Source organism: Ostreococcus lucimarinus, chromosome 4 (assembly GCF_000092065.1).
Source record: "Ostreococcus lucimarinus CCE9901 chromosome 4, complete sequence".
Lineage (NCBI taxonomy): Eukaryota > Viridiplantae > Chlorophyta > Mamiellophyceae > Mamiellales > Bathycoccaceae > Ostreococcus > Ostreococcus sp. 'lucimarinus'.
Genome location: NC_009358.1, coordinates 847,445 through 869,417, shown reverse-complemented (window position 1 = coordinate 869,417; position 21,973 = coordinate 847,445). Strand labels below are relative to the sequence as shown.

Sequence of the window (21,973 nt, the reverse complement as noted above, 5' to 3'; positions counted from 1 at the left end):
AGCCGCGGTAGGTAGACAGAATTGTAACCCAGGCGCAACGAACCGTACTGCGCGTCGTAATCGATGAGCGTCGGTGGCGAACCAGCCTTGACCAGGAGCAACGGATCGCCGCCGCGCTCCCAGTACACGTCTATTTCTAAGCCGTAATCTTGCGATCGACTGACTAAATTCCACGCGTCGTACGACAAGTACAAAAACTGTCCCGGAGACACCGTCAACGAGGACTTGGATCTCAAGTTCTCGTACGTCCCGTAACGATCTCTGCACGCGCTTCCGCTCGCGAACGTGAAGCCGTCGCCCGTTATCGTCGGCGACGCGTCGCACTCACATTTGGTGTTATCGCCGGTCGCCGAGCCGCTATTCACGCACGTCCCGTGGCTCGAGCAGTCCCACGCGCACAACGGCGCCTGAGTCACGCCATCGCTCGTCGAACGCACCCTGAGCTTGTACCTCGCGACGTCGGAATACGTCACCCGTCCCGTCGTCATCGACGTCTCCTGCAAGTTTTTCACTCGCAAATAATACCTCCCCGCCGACGCGCCGACGAGTTTAATCGTTCTGTAGTCATCCACGTATCCATACGCGCCGTAATTCCCCACCGTGTATCTTTTCAACGGAAAATCCCACCACTCGTTCGACTTCCCGATCGCCGCGTACGCTCCCACGATTCTTTGCCACCCCCCCGTCGACGACGAGTCCTTCTTCAAGTACACGAGCGGTATCCCGCTCTCCCGTTCCAACTCCACGACGACGTCCGACGACGTCCCGCTCACGTCGAACCGATACCACTTATCGCGTCGCAGCAGGACCTCGCCGTACTCGGCGTCCCCCCCGACGGCGAGCGTCGTCGCGCCTCGTCTGTCGTCGTCGTCGTCGTCGTCGTCGTACGACGCCCCCACGCGCGCCGCCGCGACCGCCACCGCGACCGCCATCGCGACGAACGCGCGCCGCGCGCCTCCTCCTCGCCCTCGCGTCGCTCCTCGCGCGCGCCGCGCGTCGCGCGCGCGCGACGTCGGCGCTTCGTCGCCACCTGGCGCCATCGAATCCTCCGCCGTCGTTCGTCCCGCTTCCGCGTCGCGCGTCGTTCGCGCGTCCGCGTCCGACGCGTCGACCGCGCGATCGCGCGCGTCGCTCGCGTCGCGCGGCGTCGCGTCGGCGCGCGTCGCGTCGCGGCGACGACGAATCGCGTCCGCGACCGCGACCGTCGCGAGGTCGTCTCACGACGGGGACACTTTAACACGGACCATAGTCTCACGACGGGGACACTTTAACACGGACCAACGCCGCGGCCGAACGCGTCGACGGCGCGCGCCGACGGTCGCGACTCGTCGACGCGCGGCGACCGAGGCGCGCCGCGCGACGATCCTCGACGTCGTCGCGCCGGTCCTCGACGCCGACATGGCGTCGATGCCGCCGCCGCCGCCGCCGGCGATGCGCGTCGAACGGGACGCGAATTTGATGCGGGCGATGTTCGCGCTGACGTATCTCGCGCTGGGGGTGGGCGTCGCGTGCGCGCTCGGGCGACAGATGGCGCGCGTGGTGCGCGGGAGGCGTGGGAACGATCCGGGGCGGCGACGGTTGCGCGAGGCGAAGCGACGGGCGGTGATGGGGGAGACGGAGGACGTCGCGAAGGCGCGAACGCGGGGCGAGGGAGACGCGCGAGGGGAGGCGATCGCGAGAGGGTACGCGAATTACGATCAATACGATGTCATCGAAGAGGGAGGGGAGCCGGGGCGAGGGATGCGGTACGAGGAGGTGAGCGCGGAGGTGGACGCGAGGCGCGCGGCGCGCGAGCGAAGGGTGGACGCGCTGTTGCACCTGTCGAGACAGCGGGAGGAAGAGCTCGCGGAAACGCACTAGGAAACATGGCGGTAGGAGTTGAGAATATTGATTTTAGCGGGTAAAACGAGCGAACGCACCGCGTCGCGGACTTTAATCCTTCTTCGTCGGCGGCGGCAAAGCGCGGCGACGAGGCAGCGGGAGCAACCGACTCGTCGCGTCTTGGTACGCCTTGTAATCCGGGTACTTTTTCCCCGTGATGGCTTCGGTGAACGACGTCGAGCCTTGGAACAGCAGTATCAACAGAATCGGTCCGATGAGCGCGGGCGTGAAGAACGCCTTGGACTTTAAGCTCGCCGCGGCGAAGCCGCTAAAGCTCACCCACATCGTCTGCTCGGCCCAAAAATTCGGGTGTCGCGACCACGCGAACAGCGCGTGCGTCAAGAACCCTCGCTCGTAATCCTCTTTCCACCCCTTCACCTTGCGCGCCAACCCGCGCTTGGAGCGTTGAAACCGCCACTGCTGCTCATCCGCGGCGACTTCGACGAGAAACGCCGCCGTCCACGCGCACAGCGCGACGCCGTCGGCGCCGCGCCACGCCAGCGCCTCTTTCGATCGATACGCCACCGCCGCGGGCAGGGCGATCAATAGCAACAACACGTTTTGATACACCGCGATGAACGACACGTTGAACAGCTGCCAGACGATCGGATTACGCAACAGTTTATTCTTTCGCAACTCGCCCCAGCGGTAATCCTCCTCTCCGGCGTAACCACCCTTCCTGGCAAAGTTATACGTCAGCCTCGCCCCCCACAGCAGCGCCAATCCCAGCATGAGCGTCAACCGCGCCCGCGCCGCCGTGCCGACGCCGTGATACGCGTACGTCGCGACGTACACGACCGGCGTCACGCTCCAAAGTTGGTCGACGAAGCTGTACGTCTTCCAAACCCAAGACCCGAGCAGGCACCACGCCGCGAACGCCGCGCACTCGGCGACGACCAGGACGTCGACGTCGTTGAGCTCGACGCCGTCGAGCGCACCGCGCGCGATCGGCGCCCAGGACGCGCGGACGAGCGCGCCGAACGCGTCCATCATCGCGATGACGCGACGACGAGTGACGGCACACGTCGACGCGCGCGCGCGATGACGCGCGCGCGCGACATCGCGAGCGCGCTGTGCGTCGATGGACACTCGCGCGCGTCCGTGGACGTCACCGCGGCGGCGATCGAGGCCGTATGCTCGCGCAAAGCGCGCGCGATGCCGATGAACGTCCTCGTCGGGCTCAACGTGCGACGCGACGACGACGACGACGACGACGACGACGACGCGCGCGACGGTCGGACGTACGACGACGCGAGCGCGGCTCTCATCTACGACTACGTCGAGGCGAATCAGCGCGTGTTCGCGGCGTTCGCGGCGACGGCGCACGTCGTCGAGGGGAAGGGGACGCGGTGCAGCAAGTTTGCTCGAGGCGCGAGCGAGGACGACGTCGCGAAGTGCGCGGCGTGGCGGCGCGAGAGAATGGACGAGGGGCGCATGCGATGCGACGTCGATGATGTCGTTAGAATGAAGCAGCGCGGGAAAGGGGATGGGCGAGACGGGACAGACGCGGCGAAGACGAAGGCGAAGACGAAGACGAAGACGAAGAGCGTCGACGCGACGGCGGACGAGACGAAGGCGAAGCCTGCGTTGTTGCCGCCCGCGCCGGCGCCGAGCGTGCCGGCGTGGAACGTGAAGCCGGTCAAGATGATGACATCGGAACCGGCGCCGATAGCGCGCGCCGGGGCATTGACGCGCGAGGGTGGGACGAGTTTACGGGATATCATGGCGTCTGAATCGCGGCGCGCGGCGCCCACGGGGAAGCGACAAGTCTCGACGACGAAAGCCTTAGCGCCGAAACTTCCCATCATCACCGCAGAGTTACTTCATCGCGAGTCGAGGCGGTCGGTGATGGATAAGTTCGGCAAAGTTCGGTGTCAGGTGTGTGGACGCGCGTTCAAGGCGTACGACGCGTTGGAGCAGCACATCGGCGCTTCGCATTACGGTTTGAATAATCCCGAGGCGAAGGTTCTAGAGGCGGCGCAGATCGCTGCTGGAATTATACCGACGGCCAATACGCAAGTCAATCGTGTGTCGCTGAACTTAGGCGACTTGGTGTCTTCTAAGACGAAGACTTCGAATAGCATGGTGAACTCTCTCGCGACGTACTTCAAGACGGACAAGCCGGCGAAGAACGCGAGGGCAGAGGGTAAAGAGCAGCAGATGATTAGAAGCACAAACATGGCGACGTCGACGGGCATGGTGCCCAAACGCGGCAAAGCGCGACGAGAAGGGAAGAAAAAGAAGCAATCGACGCTGAAAAAGATAATTCTTCGAGAGCGCACAACGCGGCGAGAGGAAGAATCAAAGAAGATCGTCGAAGAGGAAGTGGAAGTCGAGATCGAGGTTCGCGTCGACTGGGTGTATGTGCTTCTGACGTACGACGAGACGAATCACTCTGTTGGTGTGAATTTCATGTGCATGGATGCAGACTCGGACGATGATTCGGATGAAGATGTGTCGGACGAATCCGCCGCAGCAGAGGGCGAGAACGCCGACGAGCACAGCGTACAACAGAAGCTCGACATCATCGAAGCGCGTGCACCGGCCGGGGTGTGGGGCGTGCGAAGTTTGCTGGACGTTCTGAAAGGCGAACCAGAGCCAAAGTCGGCCAAGGTGAAGCAGGAGACTCGAACGTGTGACGTGTGCGACGTGAAGTGCTTCGGCGAGCAAGCATGGAACGCGCACGTCGGCGGTAAACTGCATGCGAAAAAGCTCGCGATTCGGGACGACCCTGAAGCGGCGGAGAAAGCGGCGTCGCAGAATAAAGCGGCGAAGACGTACGTCGGCGAAGAAGGCGCGTTAAACATACGATACGCCGAGCAAATAATCACCGACGAGCTCAACGAGGCGACCAAGACGCTCCTTTCGACGCTCAAACGCTTTCAGGACCGTCTGTACCACACCGATAAGATTAAGGCGAAGATGCGCCGGCGGTTGCTCTTCGGATTACGCGAAGTCGCGAAAAGCGTGGACGCGCGGACGAGCAAGGTTGTCGTCATCGCGCCGAACATCGAGAAGATTGAAAGCGAAGGCGGCCTCGACGACCGTGTCCGACAAATAATCGCGGACGCTCGAGAAAAAGATGTTCCAGTCATCTTTGCGCTCACCAAAAGACGCATAGGAAAAGCGCTGGGTATCCAAGCCGTCTCTATCGTCAGCGTGCTGGATTACAACGGCGCGGACGAAGAATTCAAACGCGCGCTGACGCTGGCCGCCGACGGTCGAGCGCTGTACGCCAAGCGAGGCGCCGTCCCCAAGCTCGACCTTTCCGCGCGCGAATTCATTCCTAGCGCGTGACGCGATATATCGCGACATGCAATACTAATACTAGCACTACTAGCGGTCTTCGCTATTCCAACGAATCGCCGCACCGCTCCAGCACCAGGGACATCCCGGGCCACGTCTTCGGCAGCGAAAACGGCCCCGCGGCCTCGGGTAACTTGGCGTGGTCCGCTTTCAGCGAATCCAGGACCGCCCGCGCCTTCTCTAAATTAAACGCTCTCGGCGACGCGTGCTTTTCGCGCATGTACGCGTCGCACTTACGCGCGCTTTCCTCATCCGTCACCCAAGGCTTGAAGTTTTCAACCATAAACTCGACTTCTTCGTTCGTCAACACCGCGACGCGCGCGCGTCGCGCGCGGCGAATCGAGCGCGCGCGAGCGCCCGCGCGCGTTCGCGCGCCCGCGCGCGCGATCGAGCGCGCCGCCGACGACGCGCGCGACATTGTGTCGCTTCGCCCGGCGCCGGGTCGCGTCTCGATTCGCCGCGTCCGCGCTACTCTAGGGATCAATTACAACGGCGCTCGAGCGCCCGGTCGCGGTTCAAACGCGCTACTTTTGCGCCCCGCGTCCGCTCGCGGCGGCCGTCTTGACGCGCTCGTCTCGCGCCGCGACGAGACGATCGAACGCGTCCTGCCCGATCGCGCGCGGCTTCCCGTACGCCGCGCCGTGGGTGAGGTACTGCAGCCCGCCCATGGCGGTGATGGCGCCGACGATGATGGCGAACGGTGGAACGGACTCCACGGGCTGTCGAGCGCGCGCGATCGCGACGTGCGCGAGCGTCAGTCGTCGATGTCGGGTTGGGGTAAACCCGCGCGTGGAACGTCGGCGCGCGAGAACGAGCGCGCGCGCGCGCGATGCGCGCGCGACGCGCGCGGACGCGATGCGCGCGCGATCTCGACGCGTTCGAGGCGAGCGGGCGGTGGACGCACCATTGCGTCGGTGCGGGAGTCGCGATGTGCGAATCGCGTCGAGCGGGCCGCGCGAGCGCTCGGCTGCGCTAGAAAACTGAAGTACATATTACACCAGAGCACGCGAGTGCGAGAAATGCGAGTGCGGAGAAATATCGAAGAACGCCGTCGGAGACTCGCGCCGGTCACGGCGCCGCGCGCCAGTGCTTGCGATTCATCTCGATGTCGAGCGTGTCGTTTTCGTCCTCGTCGTCGATTGCGTTGCGGAAATCCGGCTCGCTGTCGAACGAGCGACGGATTCGCAACCGCGACAAGGCGTCGATCGGGGAATCTGAATCGCCTCTCGTCTCGCTCGGCGCGTATCGTTCGACGAGCTCGTGCCTGAAGTGCAAGTGTTTCAATCCCGGAGGCCGCGCCTCGGCGAAGAGCTCCATCGCCTCCGCGGGCGTCGCCCCGAACATTTGCACTAGATAACAACAAATCACGAACCCCGTGCGATTGAATCCGTACGCGCAGTGCACGGCGATGTACTTATTCTCATTCCCCGCCGTCGCCAAGAACTTATTCGCCGCCTCCGTCGCCTTTCGCACGTCGCTCGCGCTCGGCACCGCCTTGGCCACGTTTCGCACGTGCACTCGCGCCACGTCGCTCGGTATGTCGTCCTCGTACAAACAATCGTGATTCGTGAGATCGATGATCAGCCCGATCTCCCGTCCTCGCGCGCGCTGTCCTCGCATCAGCGACTCCATCGTCAGCGCGTTCACGCAATTCTCCTCCACGTACCGCGGCGACAGCGGCGTCTTCATCGGAATCAACCGCGTCCCGCGCACGACGTCCCCGCACGACTCGTAATCCCCCCACTTTTGCAATTTTTGCAGCACGCTCGGCGCCGCGTCGTCGCGCGCCGTCGTCGTCGCGTCGTTCGTCTCGTTCGCGCGCGTCCCCGTCGTCGTCGTCGCGCGCGGCGGTCGTCCGCGTCCGTCGCGTTCGTCCGCGTCCGACGCCGTCGTCGCCGTCGTCGTCGCGTTCGAGACGCGTCGCTCGCGTCGCTCGCGTCGCGCGCGCGTCGACGCCTCGCCCGGGACGTCCGCGGACGACCATCGTCGGTCGTCGCTCGCGCACCGCGGCATGCGCGCCGCGCCGCGTCGCGACGTGCCGCGCGCGTTCGCGTCCCGTCGATGCGCGCATTCGCAGCCATCATTCGCGCGCGCGACGGGACGCGCGATGGACGGCTTCGACCGCGACGGCGTGAGCGACGATGAGCTGCAGCTCCCGCGCGCGACGCTGCACAAGATGATCAACGACGCGCTGCGCGCGATCGACGCGAATCAGAAAATCTCAAACGAGTGTCGCGAGATGGTGTGCGAGTGCGGGGATGAATTCGTGAACGCGGTGAGCGCGGAGGCGAACGAGGCGTCGACGCGAGAGGGAAAGTCGACGATAACGGCGGAGCACGTGCTGCGAGCGCTGCGAGCGCTGGGGTTCGAGTCGTACGAGGCTGAGTGCGAAATCGCGCGCGACGAGGCGAAGGAGGAGGAAAACGAAAAGCGCGAGGCGAAGAAGAAGAGGAAGCGGATCGACATGAGCGCGGAGGACGCGATGGCGCTGCAGAATAAATTGTTCGCGGAGGCTCGAGCGAAGATGGCGGGAGAGGCCGCGGGAGGGCAGACCGCGGCGGGGGATTTAGGCGAGCGCGGGACGTTGGGATCGTTGGCGTAGCGCGAACCGAGCGTCGGCGAGAAGAAAGACCGCGCGATTCGGAGTCGATGATCGACGAAGGATCGACGAAGAATCGCGCGCGATCGATGTCGCTCGTTCCACGGACGCGCCGCGCGCTAGCTAGCACTGTCTTGTGTAAACTTACAAATTCTAAAAGAAATCACCCGATTCTCCACCCGCGCCGCAGCACGCCTTGGCGATTGCCTTGAGCGCCGCGCGGCCTCCCGGTATGTAGCTCATGCAGTACCAAATCAGCGCGCACCACTGCACGACTAAGAACACCATCGTGAGTGGGAACGATTTCAGCTCCACCGCGCACACCAGCGTCATGATGAGCGCTCCCAGGTACACGCACGTCGCCGCGAAGCGCGTCCCGTGAAACATATTCTTCAGCTGCCTCGCGAACCCGGTCAGGAACCCCGTGCTCGCGAGCGAGAGCAGGTTTCCCATGCTGTACAGCGTCGCGAACTTGGTCGGTCGCGTCCAGAACACGCTCGACAGCGCGCTGCACATGACACCGAACAGAGCGCAGAACGCAAAGCCGTACATGCGCTGCTCGTACGTCAAGGATGCGCACGACGTGTACTCGTCGAGGAGTTCGGCGGTCTGCTCGCCGGGCGCGGGCGCGGACGGCTCGAGGCCAGCCATCAGGCGCACCTTATCGATGCCCTTCTGCACCACGCTCGGCATGGTCGTCGGTCGTCGCCGAGCGCGGCGCGCTGGAATCTGAGGACGCGCGCGCGAGACGCGCGTTTGAAGCGACGCCGCGTGCGCGGCGCGTCGACGATTGTGATTAGTGTTACGATTGATTGCAATTATTACCCTCCACTCGCGAGAGCGTTAAAAATCTATGTCCGTCTCCGGCACCGTCTCCGGCACGCGCTCGTACTCGCGCAAACGCCTGTACCGAGCGAAGACCACGACGGCGAAGACGGCGACAGAGGCGACGACGAGCGTCGCCCCGCTCGCGGTGAGAATAGAGTCGACATCGGTGCGCGACGCGCTGAGCTCTGCGATCTTCGCCCGATGTCTTTCTACGGGGGTGGGTCGACGTCCGAGGTCGGATTCGACGGGTGTTTCGGCGTCATCGTCCGCTGGATGGTCCGACGCGTTCGCCGCCGCCGCCGCCGCTCGGTGCTGCTCTCTGACGTAATCGACGTGCGTCTTGTTGTAGTAATGCGTGTGGTTGGTCATGTTGAACAACGTTTGCCCCGGGACGTCCGGACCACCTATGGTGGCTTGCAAACCGGCGTTGAACAACGCCAGCGTGGTGTTGTCCAAGCACTGGCAAATGCGCTCGTTCGCGAGCGGAAACGGAAGCACGCCGCCGAGCTTGTGATGGTTGCACGGAATGACGGGGGTGTCTTCGAATCTCGCGTCGACGATAGTCCACTTAGAAAAGTCAGGGTCTTCCGCCGGGTTCGGTGCTTGTAAAGTCTGGTTACCCGTCCAACCGTAGCGCATCATCGTGTTGCACTCGCAGCCCGAGGACGGGTAGTCGGAGCCCTCGTTCGCGCACCAGTGCCACACAAAGTCTTGGTGCATCACCGTGTCTGGGAACATCTCTTTCAACATCGCCTTCACCTTACCCGCGCTGAAAACATAAAACGATCTCACACCCCAGCGATTGTTGGTATTGATGACATTCAAATCCACCTCCGCGCCGAGCGAGTCCACGTCCATGCGCTGTTCGCCAGGAGCGAAGGAGATGCTCGCGTTGACGTCGCGGCTGGGAATGTCTCTCACGTTCAAGTACTGACACTTCTTCCCGGGCATGCCATCAGCGATGCTAGGAAATGGGTTGACGTATCCGAACGTCGAAGACTCGCATTTGATGGTTTGACCCGGTCTGCACACGCCGTACGTCCACTTGATGTCCGCTTGGTGTTCGACGCTTTCAAACCACGCGTCGTTGTACTTGTCCACGCCCGTATCGGCGAAACGCCCGTACGTCCCATAACGAACGACGTATCGCGTCGGAGGAGGATCGGGCAACGCATTATCGGTCTCGTCTAAGTACGAGTCTTCGTCACCCTCGCCGAGATTGGCGTTCGGGTCGGCGTTCGGGTGGGCGTTCGAGTCCGGGCACACGAAGCTCAGCCCTTCCCTCGAGCCAAACCTCCAACGCCATCCCGGCTTTCCGTGCGGCAGCGTGTCGTCGTTCAAGTTCGGCTGCACGTCACTCAGACCGTACCCGAGCGACGCGATCCCCGCGCGCGCGCGCCGCGCTCGCCCGCTCTCGCGCGGCGCCTCGTCTAACCCTCGCGCGTCGTCAACACCCAACCGCGTCGTTCCCGTTTGCGTCGCGTCCCCGCGCGCACCGCGCACCGCGAGCGACGCCAGCGCGCATCCCGCGAGTAGTTTCGCGCCCTTCGCGCGCGCGCGCTTCGTCACGCGCGGCTTCGGAGACATCGCGCGCGCGCTCGTCCCGCGTTCGTCGCGTCGACGTGTGGCGATCGTCGGATGTTGGCGCGCGCATCCGAGTCCTCGCACCGACGGTTCACGACCGGTCGATCAGGCTCGTATTCAACGTTGAAAACGCCCGTGATGCAGACCCGCGCGCGTCTCGACGCCGCGCGCGCGGCCGCGGACCCGCGCGCGCGCCGCGGACCCGCGCGCGTCGTCGAGACGCGCGCGCTCGCGCGTCGCGCCGCGCGTCGCGCGCGTCGCGGCTCGAAGCGGCTCGAAGCGCGCGGAAAGCGCTTCGGAACGCGCGCGCATGACGACGGTTGGGACGCGCGAGGACGCGGTGACGACGCGCGAGGACGCGTCGACGTCCAGATCGACGGTGAAAGACGCGTCGTGGATGCGCGATGATGTCGGTGGCGCGAACGAAGGGCTGTTTGAGCGGTGTCGCGGCGCGGCGCGCGCGCTCGAGCGCGCGGCGCACGGCGCGGTGTCGCACCGGGAGAAGTGCTCGGCGCTGTGGGGGCAAGCGGAGGCGACGATGTTGGCGCTGCGAGAGGTGGAGAACGTGTACGCGATGTATGATGATGGTGGACGGGTGCAGGTGAAGCGGCAATGCGTGAGCGTGCTGGGACGGTTGCACCACGGGAAGACGCTGGCGGAGGTTTACGGGTCGTTCACGACGGCGCAAAAACTGGTGCGGTACGCGATAGGGGGGAAAACCGATGGGAAATTCGAGGAAGTGACGCGAGATTTAGAGGCTCTGGAGCTACAACTGTGGAACATGGCCGGGGCGTCGGGAAGATTGGGCGTCGCGGGCGTGTCGAGCGAAGGGCGACGCCGGCTGCTTCGAGGCGGCGTCGCGCAGACGATCGATAGTATCTTTGGCTCGGGTGTGCTCACGATGTGCGCCGCGGGGTCGGATGGGGCTGAGCTTTGGTGGTCCACGGGCGGGGCGTTTCCCAGGCTCGATGCGTACGACATGTTCATACGTGGTCGGCGCCGAATCGAAAGTCCGCGCGTAGACGCCACGGGCGGCACGTCGTGCATGGCTCGGCCTAGCGGGGGCACGAGCTCTGCGTTCTTGAAGTCATCCATAGTCACGATGGTGAACGCACCGAACGGATCGCCGTTGTTATGGGCCGGTTTGAAAAACGGAGGGGTCATGGCGTGGGATTGCGATATGGGGCGATTGATGAACTCGCAAATCGTCGTCGTGGCGCGCAACGAGTCCGTGACGGCGATCGCACCGATCGACGGCACGCGCGCGTGGATTGGCTGTACGGATGGTACCGTAGTTGAATTGCGAGTCGTCGCGAGTACGAATGATGCTGCTGGAGAGTTCAAAGTCGCGCGCGACGTCGTCGCCGCATCCGCCACCCATCGTCCGAGTTTCCCAGATCCCGACTCGATTCGTAAAAAGTCCAAAAGCGTGTCGTGTATGCTACACAACGCGAGCGACGGCTCAGAAGGGGTGGTATTCATCGCATGCGAGAATGATTTAGTGTTGGAGGTTTGGGATGTGGCTGAGGCAAAGTGCGTGCGCATGGTGAGTTTGGAAGATCTCGGCTCCGCGGTTGCGTTGATGCAGCACCCCACGGTGCGAGATTTGATCGTCAGCGTGCACGACACGGGTGCGGTGCAAATATGGGGCGGAGATAAGTGCGCGGTAGAAACCGGCGAGCGCGTGATGAACATCACAATGGGATTCAAGGCGGTTGATGCGTGGTCGCTTTCCAAGTACTTTGGTAAAAGCATCGTCGGCGCCGTGGCTGTCGAAACGATCATCGCCATCGGACACGCGAATGGAAAGCTGACAGTTTGGCCCCTCCCCGGAGCGCATGAGTTGCACGAAGCATCTCTCCACGCCGAAACGCTCGCTTCTTCGAAAAACGCTTCACCCTTCGAGTTACGCTCGAGTAAGCTCGTCGCGCACGGTAGTGGGCTCGTTCATTTAACCAAGATAGACGGCGGTGGCTCTATCGGTGTCATCACCGTCGGTCGTTTCGGAAGCATAATGTATTGGCCTCTCTCGCAGCTCGAAGCCATGCTCGGAAAGCTTCGACAGACGGCGCGAAAGGAGCATTCACGTCTGGGCTTGGGATCGCCGTCCAAGGTGATGAATGACAGTAAATTTATTCCGGTGAATAGGACGCCCGAGTCGGCTACGTTATCAGAAACAGCGCGAATTGCGTACGATCATATTAAACTTGAACAAAAAATCGGAGAAGGATCGTTCGGTCGCGTGTTCAAAGCTACTTGGAATCACATAGACGTCGCCGTGAAATTCATCGGCGCTCAAGACATCGATGTTACGTCGAGCGGACTCATTCATTCTTTGGAAGAGTTAGAGAAAGAGGTGAGCATCATGACGAAGCTCAGACATCCAAATATCGTGCTTTTGCTCGGGGTCGTGATGACACCGCGTCCAGCCATCGTGCAGGAGTTTTGCGTTCGAGGTTCGCTGTACGCGGTACTTCAGCGACACATCAAGCCGGGCGCGCCCGAGTTGCCGTGGCGTATACGCCTTCAGATGGCACTCGGTGCCGCGGCTGGGATGCTTTACTTGCACGATGCGTCCGTTTTGCATCGAGACTTAAAGAGTGCCAATCTTATGGTAGACCGCTACTACCGTGTCAAAGTCGGCGATTTCAACCTATCTCGAGTGCACAACGACATCGTCGCCTCGGGCGAGGGCGCAGAGCGCTCAGGTACTCTTCACTCGCCTCGTTGGATGGCCCCTGAAGTTCTGACAGACGGACAGTATGGTACAGCATCAGATGTGTACTCCTTCGCCATCGTCATGTGGGAGCTTCAAAGCTTGCAAGCGCCTTTCAAGGATTTGCACGTTTATCAAATCGTCTCCATCGTTCCGGACGGCGATCGTCCAGAGGTAGATGCGACGCACGGCGCCGCTTTTCTCGACGCCGAATCATATCGCGCGTTGATGCAGCGCGCGTGGCAGAGCGATCCCTCGCTCAGACCTTCATTCGAAGACATATTTCAAGAAGTGCAGACGTTACTGGACGCGCAAGTCGCGCGCGAGCAGAGAGCGAAACGAGGCGTCGACAACATGCCGGCAAACAACACTGGGTTACCCACGCTTCCGCTTGAACGGACGAGATCGTCTTCTTCGTCCTCTGGCAGGAAAGGATCGTTCAAGGCGAGACGCGAAACGGTGGTAAAGCTCGACTTTGATGGAAAATCGCCCAACGAAGGCGACGACTCCGTCGTCGTCGAGACGCCCGCGGCAAGTCCAGAAAAGTCGAGCGAGAGCGCGCTGAAAGAAACGACGAACGTCCTCGAGGTCGGCGATATGGACACTCGAGCGATTCTACTCAACATGCGCGCGCGAGGATCTCTCAGGGAATCGATGCGCAGGTAGGGCGACGCGCGACAATTTAAACCAAGTCTATTAGTCTCACATTTCTACTCGCGATGACCTAATGTTCTCGCGGGCATACGTGTGCGAAATTACGCGCGATCACGTCGCGGACCCTTGTTGTAGTGCGCACGGCTAGACACAGAAACGCCTTGCAAGTTACCCATGTTCATCGACTTCAACATATCCATCGTGTCCCGGTCGACTTCGATGGAGTCCGTCTCGAGCGCGGACTTCTCCGGCACGAAATCCATGCGGCGCTCACGCTCCTCCTCTTGAAGCTTGAGCGAGATACCGCGCACCGGTCCGCGTTGGATACGCTTCATCAAGTGCTGTTTCCGAACGATTCATCAACCCGACGTCAGTCGCGCGTTCGCGCGTCTCAAACCCCACCGATCGAGCCTCGGTCGCACCGTCGCGCCCTCTCGCGCACCGACCGCGTTCCCGCGCTTCGCTCGCCTTAAAACGTACCGTCGTGAAACCCGCAATCTTGTTACGCAAACGCTTGGACGGAATGATCGCGATATCATCCGCGATGCGCTTGTTCGTCGCAAAGTCGAGCGTGAGCCTCGAGTAATACTTTTCGATGATTTGGCGAGACGCCTACCGCACGCGCGAACACCGCATCGTCGTCGTCGTCAGTCATCGCGCGCGTTCAAAATCACCCGCGCCTCCCCGTCCGTTCGCGCGTCCGATCGCGCGCTCGACGCCGCCCTCCCGCGCGCGTTCGTTCTCTCTGCGATCGTCCTTAGGGTTTCCATCGTCGCCCCGTCCATCGCGTCGCGCGTTCGCGCCGTCGCCGTCGCCGCGCGCGCCGTCGCCGGTGCCGCTCGCGACGCGTTCGATTCGACGCGCACCTTTTTCACCGTCTTCGTGCGAACGCGACCCATGTCGGCGTGTTCGCGCGCGTCGTGCAGAGACGGATCGCGCCGCGCGTCGCGCGCGGGGGCTCGGTCTCGCGTCCGTCGATCGTACACACACGGACCTTTACGACCTTTACGACCTTTACGGACCTTTACGACCGACCGCGCGCGCCGCGATCGCGCGCGCGCCGCGCGGCGTCAGACACGCGCGCCGCCGCCACCGAGACACATGTTTGCCGTTAGCTCCACGCGCGTCGTCGTGAACGCCGCGAACACGTCCGGGACGAAGCGCGTCGCGGGGAAGAAGGCCGCCGCGGGCAAGGTGCGCAGGGCGCCGCTTGGTTTTATCCTGAAGCCGTCGCGACCGCGACCGCGATCGAGGCCGCGAGGGGCGCGGGGCGGCGCGCGCGACGCGCGATCGACGCGCGCGCGCGACGCGCGCGATCGGCGCGCGCGCGCGATCGATCGGCCGCGAGGACGCGCGCGCGACGCGGCGATCGGTGAAAGGACGGCGACGCGGCGATCGATCGATCGCGCGACCTCGGGGGGGGGTCGATGCTGGGTCGCGAACGGTCGATCGCGAGATTGGGGCGAGGGAAGAGACCGAGGGGGAGACGAAGGCGAACGCGAACGCGCGACTGACGGATGACGCGACCGCGCGACGCACGCGACACAGCCGGGCCAAAAGAAGGGATTCTTCGATTGGTTGCTCGAAAAGTCCGTGCGCGATTCCGGCGTCATCGGCGCCGGGTACGAAGACGACCTGAAGAGCGGGCAGTACAAGCCGAAGGGCGGCTTGAACATCTCGGAGGGCGGCTCGTTTAAGATTTAAACGCGCGCCAGCTTTGCCTTAGCCTTTGAACGCGTGTGCACGATGTGGCGATGACACCGGGGGACCCCGGGACTCTATTATCAATTTTGTTGTCAATGCGAACACGAACGAACAAAGTATACGACGCGCGACGCGCGACGCGCGCGATTTCGACTCGACGCGCGGCAAGCCCGAGGGAACAAAATTGACTTGAAAATTACAGATGAAAGAGGGTAAATGTGCGGAAATGCTTCGCGAGTGAGCTTGCGCTCTTTCTTCTACTGTTCTACCGTATACAAGAAGAAAACTTCATTTGAGCGCTGACATGGCGTCCAACGCGCTCTTCGAGCGCGAGGATTCGCGCGTGTTGCGCGTCGACGCTCTTCCAAGCGGTGAATCGTGCTCTTTTTTCTTGGGTTTGCCGAGAATAGATGCGACGGTTTGAACCTTCCCGCCACTATTTCTCGGCAACGAATTCATCATCGAGTCTAAGTCTACCGGACTTCCGAGATCGAGCGATCCCACCGCCGGCAGCGCGTCGTTCAAGTCGACCATCGTCCCCAAGCTTCCGACGGGGAAATGATCTGCACCGTGCGCCGACCGATCGTTGGGGGACATGGAGAACTCGCCGTAGAAATTGTCGACACCGTCCGGGGTTGAGGACAGCCCCATGTCCGGGGGAAACATCGAACCGAACGAACCCGCGACGCCGAACGACGTGCCAAAAAACGCGCTGCTCGGACCGCGGTCGCGTTTGCCGTGAATCACCGGAATCTCACCGCTCATGCCGCTCATGCCGTCGCGCAGTTCCACTGACTCGGGCATAATGAGCGGCGATCCACCCGTGCTCGACGGCGTCCCACCCACGCTACCGTTGGCGAAGAGTTTCATGAAACTGTTTTCGTGATCCTTTCTCGCCGACCCGGCCGAGGCGAGGTTTTGGTTGGCCAAGGCGAGATTGGCGTTGACGAGGGCGGATAAGTCGGTGCCACTGCCGAAACCTATCGAACCACGCTTAGGAGTGGAGTTCTTGTCGCTCGAACTCGGACCGAAGCCGTAAATAGTGCTCGGACCCCCCTTCGCGTCCTTCCCCACGGGTTTTTGCTTCTTGAGCGCGTTGGGCTGGCGCGACGCTCCGGCGCCGAAACCTCCGATTGACGGCAAACCCGCGTCGTGTCCGCCCCGGCCGCGTCCACCACCGCCACCGCCACCACCGCGCCCCCCCGACGGGGGCTCGGGCAAAACGAACGGCGGCGGTTCCTCCCCCGGCGCGAGCTGAAAATTCGTCTTCGCGTTTGGCCCGCGAATGTGTCTCGCCGCCGCGTCGTACGCTCTCGCCGCCTCTTCGGCGGTATCGAACGTGCCGAGCCACAATCTCGCGCCTCGATTTGGATCGCGTATCTCCGCCGCCCAGCTCCCCCACGGGCGCTGTCTCACCCCGCGATACTGCGACGTCGTCGCCTTTTTCGACTGCTTGTCGCCCTTGCCGCCCTGCGTGCGTCGTCGCGCCTCGTCAGTCACCTCCACGCCCGCGTTCGACGCCCTCTCTCTCTCTCGCGCGCTCGACCTCGCGATCACTACCGTCCCGATCGCGCGTCCTCGCCTCGTCGTCCTCTGCCGTTCGCTCGCGTCTCGTTCGCCTCGCGTCCTCGTCCCGCGCGTCGTCCCGCGTCGTCCCGCGTTCCCACAATTCCCCCCCGTCTCCTCCCTCTCGTCCTCGTCTCTCCCGCGTTCGCGCTCGCACCTCGAGATCATCGAGATCATCGTCCAGCGCGTCGTCCTCGTCGGGATCCGGCGTCGATTTCCGCGAGTGCGCGCCGTGATGCGTCGCCATCGCGCGCGTCGCGTCGCCTATCGCTTCGGACTTTTGCGCTTTTTCGCGCGTTCGCGTCGACGCGCGCGCGCTCGCCGTCGCGTCCGAGAGCGTCGCGCGCGCCGCGCGGTCGTCCCTCGCGGTCGTCCCGATGCGCTCGCGTCGCGTCGCGCCGCGTCGCTCGCGCACGCGGCGGAGTCGCGCCGTCGACGCGCGGCGTCGGAGCGAAACGTGCCGACGAAAAAGCGTCCCGAGAATCTGGGACGCCGATCGACCGATCGACCGATGGCGACTCGGGAATGCGTCCCTCTCGGCGCCATCGACCGATGGCGACTCACGAATGTGTCCCTCTCGGCGCCATCGACCGATGGCGACTCGGGAATGTGTCCCTCTCGATCCTCGCCGTATGCGCAAACAGTCGGGCGTCGACGCGCGCGTCGACGCGATTCGACGCGATTTTCGACGATTCGACAGACGACGGCGCGGCGCGGCGCGCGACGACGACGACGACGACGACGACGACGACGACGACGGGATCCATACGCGCGGCGCGGGTCGCGTGCCGCGACGCGCGCGACGCGTATCACCGGTGCGCGGACGCCGCGGCGACGACGGATTCGGATTCGGATTCGGCGGCGACGGCGACGGCGACGGCGACGTGTCGACGCGCGCGCGAGGCGTACGAGCGGGCGTGTCCGAGGTCGTGGGTGACGCACTTCGAGAGCGCGCGCGCGGAGGAGGCGAAACTGCGCGCGGTGCTGGATAAGGGGGCGGGGACGCGGGACGCGTAGACGATGGGGCGGTTCGGACGAGACGACGGACGAGACGGGCGAGGGTACGGACGCGACGATGGACGCGACGGGCGATGGAGGGGGGGCGCGCGGGCGAGGTCAAGGTCGAGGTCGCCGGGACGGCGGTACGGAGGGTACGGCGCGCGGCGAGCGAGGTCGAGGTCGAGGTCGAGGTCGAGGTCGAGGTCGAGGTCGAGGTCGAGGTCGCCGCCGCGGCGGTACGGGGGGTACGGTCGCGGACGCGGCGCGCGCGAGGATTCGCGCGATGACGATCGAAGGAAGCGACGACGTGATTCGCGGTCGAGGTCGAGGTCGCGGTCGCGATCGCGATCGCCGGCGCGCGACGACCGTAAGCGACGGAGAGACGTGCCGCCGCCGCCGCCCGCGGCGGGCGGCGGGAAAGCGGTCGACGTGCCGCCGCCGCCGCCGCCGCCGGCGGGTGAGGACGAAGACGATGAGTCCGCGATGATGCGCATGATGGGATTCGGAGGATTCGGCACGACGCAAGGCAAGCACGTGGAGGATGAGTTCGCCAACGCGTCGGCGGTGCAAAAGAAGACGAAGCGGCAAGCCAGGCAATACATGAATCGCGTCGGCGGCTTCAATAGACCTTTGCCCGCGGAAGTCACTGGGCAGCGCCAAAATAGGACATAGTATTTCCTACGATGCGTTTTAATCACACGCGAATCTAGTGCTAGCGAATCAATCGACTACGCGTCTTCTATTCTACTCGTCGCGAGTGCCGGGCGGGCAGGCGCCGCACGAGCGCATGCAGTTGCCGTTCGCACGACCTCGCCCAACCATGAACGATGGATTTTTCGTGCACTCACCCGACGACGCCCAGCCCTCGCACGCCGCGTTGACGTCTTTACAAACGCCGGGCTCAAATCGCACCGAGGCGGTCGCCGAGTCTTCAATCGGAGCGACGTGCATCCATTTCGTGGCGCTAAACTTGACCCCCTTTACCACCGGACACCCCGCGTGTGAGCTCATGGCATCCGACGTCCCGTTGTGATGCAGACTTCTGAAGAATAACGCGTCACCTTTGCGCGGTTTCACCGCCAACTTCCCCGCCGCGCACGAAGACGCGTCGTCGCCGCCGCCCGGGTTCGCGCCCGCCTCGGCGTCCGGAAATATCGTCTCTCCCCCCTCTTCGACGTCGGTGAGATACATCAGCACCGTCGCCACGCGCTGCCCGCCCTTTTCGCGCTTCTGATTGAATTCGTCTTGAAAATAATCAAAGTGCGGCCGATACTCTTGACCGAATTCGTACCGCAGCACCTGGAAACCTTCCCCGTGCGACTCCGGCACGTGCGTCCACGACGCGATGCGCCTCTCGATCGACGCGACGACGTCGTCTTCCCCCCTGAGCAGGAACATCCCGCTCGACGTGCGTATATCGCTCGGCACGCTCCCGCCGTTGCTCGCGTCCACCACGGTCGAGCGACCGAGGCTCGGCGTCGCGAGCGCCTTCAAGTGGTCGCATTCCTCGCGCGTCAAGAATCCTCGATACACCTCCGCGTGCGGGCGCCAAGACACGCGTTCGATGCGATCGAACTCGATCGCGCGATCGCGCGGCGCGCGCGCGTCCGCGCCGTCGACGCGCGTCGATGGGCGTTCGCCTCCGCCTTCTTCTCCGCGATCGCCGCCGCGCGCCGCGCGTTCGGGCCCGATCCTGGCGCCGCGCGCGAGCGCCGACGCGCCGAGCGTCATCGCGCACCACGCCAGCGCGAGTCGCATCGCGCGTCGCATCGCGCGCGCGCGGCGCACCGCCTCGATGTGGCGTCGCGGTCGCCACTGCCCGCCGCGTCGCGCGCGATGTCGTCGCTCGCGCGCTCGAGCGCGCGCGCCGCGGGCGAGCCGTCGACGTCGTCGCGTCGCGCGCCGTCGCGCGCGCGCGTCGCGCCGGCGTCGCGCGAAACGCGCGCGCGGCGTCGCTTTCGGACGTCGTCGCCGCCGCTGCGCGCCGCCTCCGGGGACGACCACGACGACGCCCGTCGCGGCGCGACGCTCGACGCGCTGCCGATCGACGCGTCGTTCATCGCGCTCGTGAATCACGCGTTCACGCTGAGCGAGCGCGACGCGGCGACGTTCGTGGACGCGTTCTGCGCGAGCGAGCGGTTGACGGCGGCTTTCTGCGAGGACGCCTTCGACGCCGTGTACGCGGCGTACGCGAGACGCGCGCCCGAGGACGAGCTGACGACGCTGCTGGAGTTGGCAAAAATATTCACGACGCAGTATAAAATGCGCGCGATGCCGCTGGAGACGAGAGTCCTGGACGAGACGCTGGACGCCGGGCGACGGTGCGCGGCGGGCGACGTCGACGAAGCCGAGGCGCGAGCGCGCATTCGAGACATCCTCGAGCGCGCGTTCGCGATCGAGGGGTTAAAACAGCGCGATTACATCATCGCCCTGCGCGAATATCGCGTCAAGCTCGAGCGCGACTCGCGTTCGGGGAAATCATACGCCCTCGAATTTCTAGAAGCCGACGAGACGCTCGTCGCCGAGCTCTGCGATCCCGACTCCGAGTTGCGCGCCAGCGAGGCGTGTCGCCGCGAGCTCATCGTCGCCACCGACGTCATCTTTCGCGCGCTCGACGGTTTCCTCGAGGTCGCCGCGCGCTGATTTTCCGTCTCTTCGCGCCCTCGAGACGCGCCTCGCGGCTCGCCTTGCGACTTTCCCATCCAAACCCCACATTTATTTGCATCGACGTCACGCCGCGCGTTCGCCCTCGCGCGTCGCCGCGCCGCACACCGGCGCGCGCGTCGACCGACGCCCTCCGACGCGAGCGACGAGCGTCGCGCACGACATCGCGCTCGACGTCGCGTCATCGCGCGCGATGCGCGCCGCGTCGAGCCTCGGTCGCGCGGTCGCGCGCCACGCGCGGGTCGGCGGCGCGAGACACGCGCGCGACGCGCGGGCGCGACCGGCGACGGCGCCGCGAGGCGCGAGCGCGGCGCGGGCGATGACGCGCGGACCGCTGGACGCGCGCGCGGCGACGACGATGGCGCGCGCGACGCGAACGCGAGGGGATGGAGCGCGAGGGACGAGCGAGGGGGCGCGAGGGACGCGAGCGACGGCGGTCCCGGGACGCGCGACGCGGGGCGCGACGCGCGAATGCGCGACGCGGGCGAAGGCGAAGGGCGAGGAGACGTACCCGCAGCTGCGAGTGACGGCGCCGGGACGCGTGGTGGCGATAGGGGACCTGCACGGGGACATCGGACAGGCGAGACGAGCGCTGCGAATGGCGGGGGTCCTGGACGACGAAGACGACGCGGGGAACCCGCGATGGGTGGGCGGCGACACGACGTTGGTGCAGCTCGGGGACATTCTCGACCGCGGGGACGACGAGATAGGGATTTTGATCTTGCTTCAAAAGTTGGATAAGGAGGCGCAGAAGCAAGGCGGACGCGTGTACGTGATGAACGGCAATCACGAGGTTTTGAACGTTTCGGGAGACTTTAGATACGTGTCGCGCGGTGCGTTCGGGGAATCGACGCGATTCAGCGAGCATTTAGTGAAGTTGTTCGGGGATAAGTTCCGAGACGCGTTCGGCGTGGACGAGGAGGACGCGTGGGCGAGGCAAAGCAAGGCGCGCATCGGGTTGTTCTCCCCGGGCGGACCTTTAGCCCAGCAGCTCTCTATGCATCACACGGTGTTGATCGTGAACGATACCGTGTTCGCGCACGGTGGCTTAGTCCCTAGGCACGTCGAATTCGGCCTCGATAAGCTCAACCGAGCGGTGACGGATTGGATGCGCGGGAAAGAGATCAAGGACGACGAGACGCGCCAGGCGCTCGGCATGGCGATCGGTGGCGTGCGAGATTCAATCGTCTGGCATCGCGCGTACGGCACTGAAAAGTTTGCCACGGACGAAGATCGTTCGACCTCGTGCGAACTGCTGGGGAAGACTTTGGGCATGATTGACGGCGTCTCGCGACTCGTCGTCGGACACACGCCGCAGCTCGGCGGCGCAAACTGCGAGTGCAACGGTCAAATCTGGAGAATCGATGTCGGGATGTCTTTCGGCGTTCTGGGTGCCGAACCGCAGGTTCTCGAAATTGACGGCGACGAGGTGCGAGTGCTGTCCTCGTCGTCGGTTCGCGAGAAGACCAAGG

General features: G+C 64.1%; 14 protein-coding genes across 14 annotated transcripts; 5 read left to right on the top strand and 9 right to left on the bottom strand.

Moving 5' to 3' along the window:
• Positions 1-1,932: 1,932 nt before the first annotated feature.
• On the bottom strand, positions 1,933-2,874 carry OSTLU_15223 (predicted protein; the record flags this gene model as incomplete). The annotated part of the gene is made up of 1 exon (XM_001417341.1): positions 1,933-2,874. One exon carries the CDS (start codon positions 2,872-2,874, stop codon positions 1,933-1,935), a length of 942 nt encoding a protein of 313 aa, XP_001417378.1.
• A 729-nt stretch (positions 2,875-3,603) lies between these two features.
• OSTLU_87137 (predicted protein) lies at positions 3,604-5,178 on the top strand (the record flags this gene model as incomplete). The annotated part of the gene is made up of 1 exon (XM_001417588.1): positions 3,604-5,178. One exon carries the CDS (start codon positions 3,604-3,606, stop codon positions 5,176-5,178), a length of 1,575 nt encoding a protein of 524 aa, XP_001417625.1.
• A 52-nt stretch (positions 5,179-5,230) lies between these two features.
• Positions 5,231-5,470, bottom strand: OSTLU_31431 (predicted protein; the record flags this gene model as incomplete). The annotated part of the gene is made up of 1 exon (XM_001417340.1): positions 5,231-5,470. The coding sequence occupies one exon, from the start codon at positions 5,468-5,470 to the stop codon at positions 5,231-5,233; it is 240 nt and encodes a 79-aa protein (XP_001417377.1).
• Positions 5,471-5,711: 241 nt separating this feature from the next.
• Positions 5,712-6,094, bottom strand: OSTLU_31430 (predicted protein; the record flags this gene model as incomplete). The annotated part of the gene is made up of 2 exons (XM_001417339.1): positions 5,712-5,906; positions 6,092-6,094. The coding sequence occupies 2 exons, from the start codon at positions 6,092-6,094 to the stop codon at positions 5,712-5,714; spliced, it is 198 nt and encodes a 65-aa protein (XP_001417376.1).
• Positions 6,095-6,435: 341 nt separating this feature from the next.
• On the bottom strand, positions 6,436-6,933 carry OSTLU_6967 (predicted protein; the record flags this gene model as incomplete). The annotated part of the gene is made up of 1 exon (XM_001417338.1): positions 6,436-6,933. A coding segment is annotated over one exon (498 nt), but the record flags the coding sequence as incomplete, so codon positions are not given.
• Positions 6,934-7,321: 388 nt separating this feature from the next.
• OSTLU_8911 (predicted protein) lies at positions 7,322-7,717 on the top strand (the record flags this gene model as incomplete). Its single annotated transcript, XM_001417587.1, has 1 exon — positions 7,322-7,717. A coding segment is annotated over one exon (396 nt), but the record flags the coding sequence as incomplete, so codon positions are not given.
• Positions 7,718-7,972: 255 nt separating this feature from the next.
• Positions 7,973-8,359, bottom strand: OSTLU_8799 (predicted protein; the record flags this gene model as incomplete). The annotated part of the gene is made up of 1 exon (XM_001417337.1): positions 7,973-8,359. A coding segment is annotated over one exon (387 nt), but the record flags the coding sequence as incomplete, so codon positions are not given.
• A 217-nt stretch (positions 8,360-8,576) lies between these two features.
• Positions 8,577-10,237, bottom strand: OSTLU_31426 (predicted protein). Its single transcript, XM_001417336.1, has one exon. The coding sequence runs from the start codon at positions 10,199-10,201 to the stop codon at positions 8,630-8,632; it is 1,572 nt and encodes a 523-aa protein (XP_001417373.1). The 5' UTR covers positions 10,202-10,237; the 3' UTR covers positions 8,577-8,629.
• A 2,559-nt stretch (positions 10,238-12,796) lies between these two features.
• RPS17 (Ribosomal protein S17, component of cytosolic 80S ribosome and 40S small subunit) lies at positions 12,797-14,467 on the bottom strand (the record flags this gene model as incomplete). Its single annotated transcript, XM_001417335.1, has 3 exons — positions 12,797-13,909; positions 14,049-14,180; positions 14,435-14,467. The coding sequence occupies 3 exons, from the start codon at positions 14,465-14,467 to the stop codon at positions 13,670-13,672; spliced, it is 405 nt and encodes a 134-aa protein (XP_001417372.1). The 3' UTR covers positions 12,797-13,669.
• Positions 14,468-14,669: 202 nt separating this feature from the next.
• On the top strand, positions 14,670-15,272 carry OSTLU_31423 (predicted protein; the record flags this gene model as incomplete). Its single annotated transcript, XM_001417586.1, has 2 exons — positions 14,670-14,762; positions 15,117-15,272. 2 exons carry the CDS (start codon positions 14,670-14,672, stop codon positions 15,270-15,272), a joined length of 249 nt encoding a protein of 82 aa, XP_001417623.1.
• A 1,257-nt stretch (positions 15,273-16,529) lies between these two features.
• Positions 16,530-16,757, bottom strand: OSTLU_9237 (predicted protein; the record flags this gene model as incomplete). Its single annotated transcript, XM_001417334.1, has 1 exon — positions 16,530-16,757. A coding segment is annotated over one exon (228 nt), but the record flags the coding sequence as incomplete, so codon positions are not given.
• Positions 16,758-18,323: 1,566 nt separating this feature from the next.
• Positions 18,324-18,509, top strand: OSTLU_31421 (predicted protein; the record flags this gene model as incomplete). Its single annotated transcript, XM_001417585.1, has 1 exon — positions 18,324-18,509. One exon carries the CDS (start codon positions 18,324-18,326, stop codon positions 18,507-18,509), a length of 186 nt encoding a protein of 61 aa, XP_001417622.1.
• Positions 18,510-18,581: 72 nt separating this feature from the next.
• OSTLU_37102 (predicted protein) lies at positions 18,582-19,568 on the bottom strand (the record flags this gene model as incomplete). Its single annotated transcript, XM_001417333.1, has 1 exon — positions 18,582-19,568. The coding sequence occupies one exon, from the start codon at positions 19,566-19,568 to the stop codon at positions 18,582-18,584; it is 987 nt and encodes a 328-aa protein (XP_001417370.1).
• A 1,468-nt stretch (positions 19,569-21,036) lies between these two features.
• OSTLU_3839 (predicted protein) lies at positions 21,037-21,960 on the top strand (the record flags this gene model as incomplete). Its single annotated transcript, XM_001417584.1, has 1 exon — positions 21,037-21,960. A coding segment is annotated over one exon (924 nt), but the record flags the coding sequence as incomplete, so codon positions are not given.
• Between the last annotated feature and the right edge of the window lie 13 nt (positions 21,961-21,973).